At 34.1% G+C, this 2,475-nt stretch overlaps 1 protein-coding gene across 1 annotated transcript; it reads right to left on the reverse strand.

The window, feature by feature from the left end:
- Window positions 1–1,110: 1,110 nt before the first annotated feature.
- Window positions 1,111–2,211, reverse strand: LOC119643254 (NF-kappa-B inhibitor-interacting Ras-like protein). Its single transcript, XM_038042599.1, has 3 exons — window positions 2,104–2,211; window positions 1,772–2,030; window positions 1,111–1,710 (listed from the first exon to the last, which is right to left on the reverse strand). The coding sequence occupies exons 2-3, from the start codon at window positions 1,883–1,885 to the stop codon at window positions 1,174–1,176; spliced, it is 651 nt and encodes a 216-aa protein (XP_037898527.1). The 5' UTR covers window positions 1,886–2,030; window positions 2,104–2,211; the 3' UTR covers window positions 1,111–1,173.
- Window positions 2,212–2,475: the final 264 nt, after the last annotated feature.

Raw genomic sequence — 2,475 nt, forward strand, 5'->3', positions numbered from 1 at the left:
TGACTATGGTTTCAACTTTGCACATATGTCAATATATTAGGAAACTTTCCCAACCTCTGAGTCGGAATATTTATCTAATTTATTATTTGCGGGCAAAATTGTACGAAATTAGAATACAACGAAATACCCTAAAACCAATTAACGATAATCCGCGCGCGCAAATTGGCTTTAAGCGCTCTGTTCGCGGAAAGAAGTTGATGACTACAATTATCAATGCAGATTGTCAATTGTCAATGTGATTTCTCTAAAAGTGTCACATATATTTAATATGTCAAGTAAACTTTTTTTTTATTCATATTCAAAAACCTTCATGAAATACGTACATATTTTACATATTAAAGAAAATTATGTCAATTTGACGGGTAATTTTGTGAATCGCCACAATCGCAAAAATAAAGATAAGAAGCTGATATTTGACGCAAACGTTCTCAAAACGATTATGAATGTAGGAATATGTGGCCAAAAAATGAGCTTTATCTGTGTACGGGTCCACAATGTCGGAAAAACTACACAACCTGGAGAATGGATTTTTTCAAATATTCTTTCATAACTTTTCCATGAGCATATTTTTAAAAGACTGGGATCTAAATATTCTCCAGACTTATCTGCATGGTCGGTGTAAAAAGTTTTTGATCGATTAATTATTACGTCCACAATTAACGATAGAATTTTAATTCCAACTAGTTTCTTGTTATATACGCATTAAAAAGGATAAAATTTCTTTTCTGCTTTTAAACTGCTAAAATTTATCTAGCAAACAATATTATGTTCGAAATCGAACTTCGTTTGGAGTTGGAGGCATTTTCAGTAAATTAAAACGTTCGCTGAGCTTTATGAAACGCTATTAAGTGTACATTTGGCAAACCGTATATGACTGAAAGATTGCTCATTACTTGAGTTTTCAATACGCCTCCTTTGCTAGGCCTACCAGAGCCAAATTAATACTAAGGAGACAATCAATAAAAATGCCACTGTTTCAAATGAATCTTTACTTTTCGAGCGCACTTTATTAAATCCGTTTTCTTCTCGCCTTTCTTGAATATATAAGAACGTATTAAAAGCTTTTTGTAATGCAGTTTATATTTATTAAAGACAAGTTATCTGCATGAATAATTGATTTAAAGATATTTAATTCTTAATGAACGTATTAAAAACTCAATGGTGTGCTCCTCGCTAAACATCACTCTTTTGTGTTTTTTGCATAACTTGTCTTAATTGTGGAAATGTGCTTTTCGCTTGAGGAGGATGAAGACGAGCACATAGATTGATAAAGGGGTCATATAAAGAAGGTCTTTCCATAGCGTTAACTGTGTAGTGTTTAATGCGCTCCCTTGAACACCAAGAAATTGCTCGATTTAATACTATTTCCATTTGATTAGCGGGATTTATTGAATTTGTTTGTTGTGCATGGAAAATTGATGGTGGAGCCTCCCGTCGCTTAGAACGCATGTTAGCCAATACTATGATTGGTACGTCCTTTTTCTCTTTATTTCTCTCAATATCTTGTTTAATGTCTGCTAACATATCTAGGCTGGAGGGGTCTGTTGGATCGTATACTAAAGCGAAGCCATCTGGGAAATGTATATAGTGTCGTGGCAATTGAGCTTTGCCTTGCAGGCCAGCCGAATCATGAAGACGTAAAATTTCTCGTGAACCGCGCCCACTGTCAACACTAGCTACATAGATATCCTCAATGGTGGGATGAAATTCCTTCAAAAAACATCAACATATTGTCATTGTTGAATAAGGTTTGTGTTCAGTATTTAGTTACCGTTTCCACACTAACATTGCCGTAAATTAATTGTTCCAGTAGCGCAGTTTTACCAACGCCTTTCATGCCACATATTAATACTTTTCCCACTTTTCCAATTTTGGTTGTTAGCATGTTAACAAACAACTTTGTATTTTTAACCTATAATATTTTCTCTCAATGGAAGTAATCTCGTTTCAGTTAATTTAATTATGATTTATGTGAAGTAAGACGCTGACTTGAAATGGACTGTCATTGCCGCATTGTCGCAAACCTTTGCCTACAAAAAATATGAAACAAGACTAGAATTATGGCGAATTAGCTATTCCTTACAAGAGATCTTTTTTTCCTACCTTCTTCTTACTTCGTTGCACCACAAATTATGCAAATCTTACGTGGTAAACACAAAAATGCGTCAAGTGAACGCACAATTATTGCCCCACGCACAGCGCAAAATTAGTAAACACATAGCTTACGTGCTAAAGCAAAACTACATTCCCGACATTTGTTTACATAAACGCTATTGAACAAGTATAAAATTGATGAATTGAAAAAATTCTTTTGGACATATAAGCCACAAATCTATTAGCTTAGTCCATCTCCGTTCAACATACCAAAAAAAAAGAAATTCTGTGAAACCTGATTGACTGACTGCCTGAAAAACGACGAAAAAGAAAAAGATGATTTTTAGAAAGCATAAGACAATTTTAATTATTCCTAGTATG

The sequence above is a fragment of the Glossina fuscipes genome, unplaced genomic scaffold (assembly GCF_014805625.2).
Source record: "Glossina fuscipes isolate IAEA_lab_2018 unplaced genomic scaffold, Yale_Gfus_2 59564, whole genome shotgun sequence".
Taxonomy (NCBI): Eukaryota; Metazoa; Arthropoda; class Insecta; order Diptera; family Glossinidae; genus Glossina; species Glossina fuscipes.

Bases quoted from the DNA above. Each gene is read 5' to 3' on its own strand.
- LOC119643254 (XM_038042599.1), bottom strand. From the start codon at position 1,885: ATGCTAACAACCAAAATTGGAAAAGTGGGAAAAGTATTAATATGTGGC. The intron at 1,711-1,771 runs GTAACTAAATAC...TGTTTTTTGAAG, and splicing joins GCAATGTTAGTGTGGAAACG to GAATTTCATCCCACCATTGA.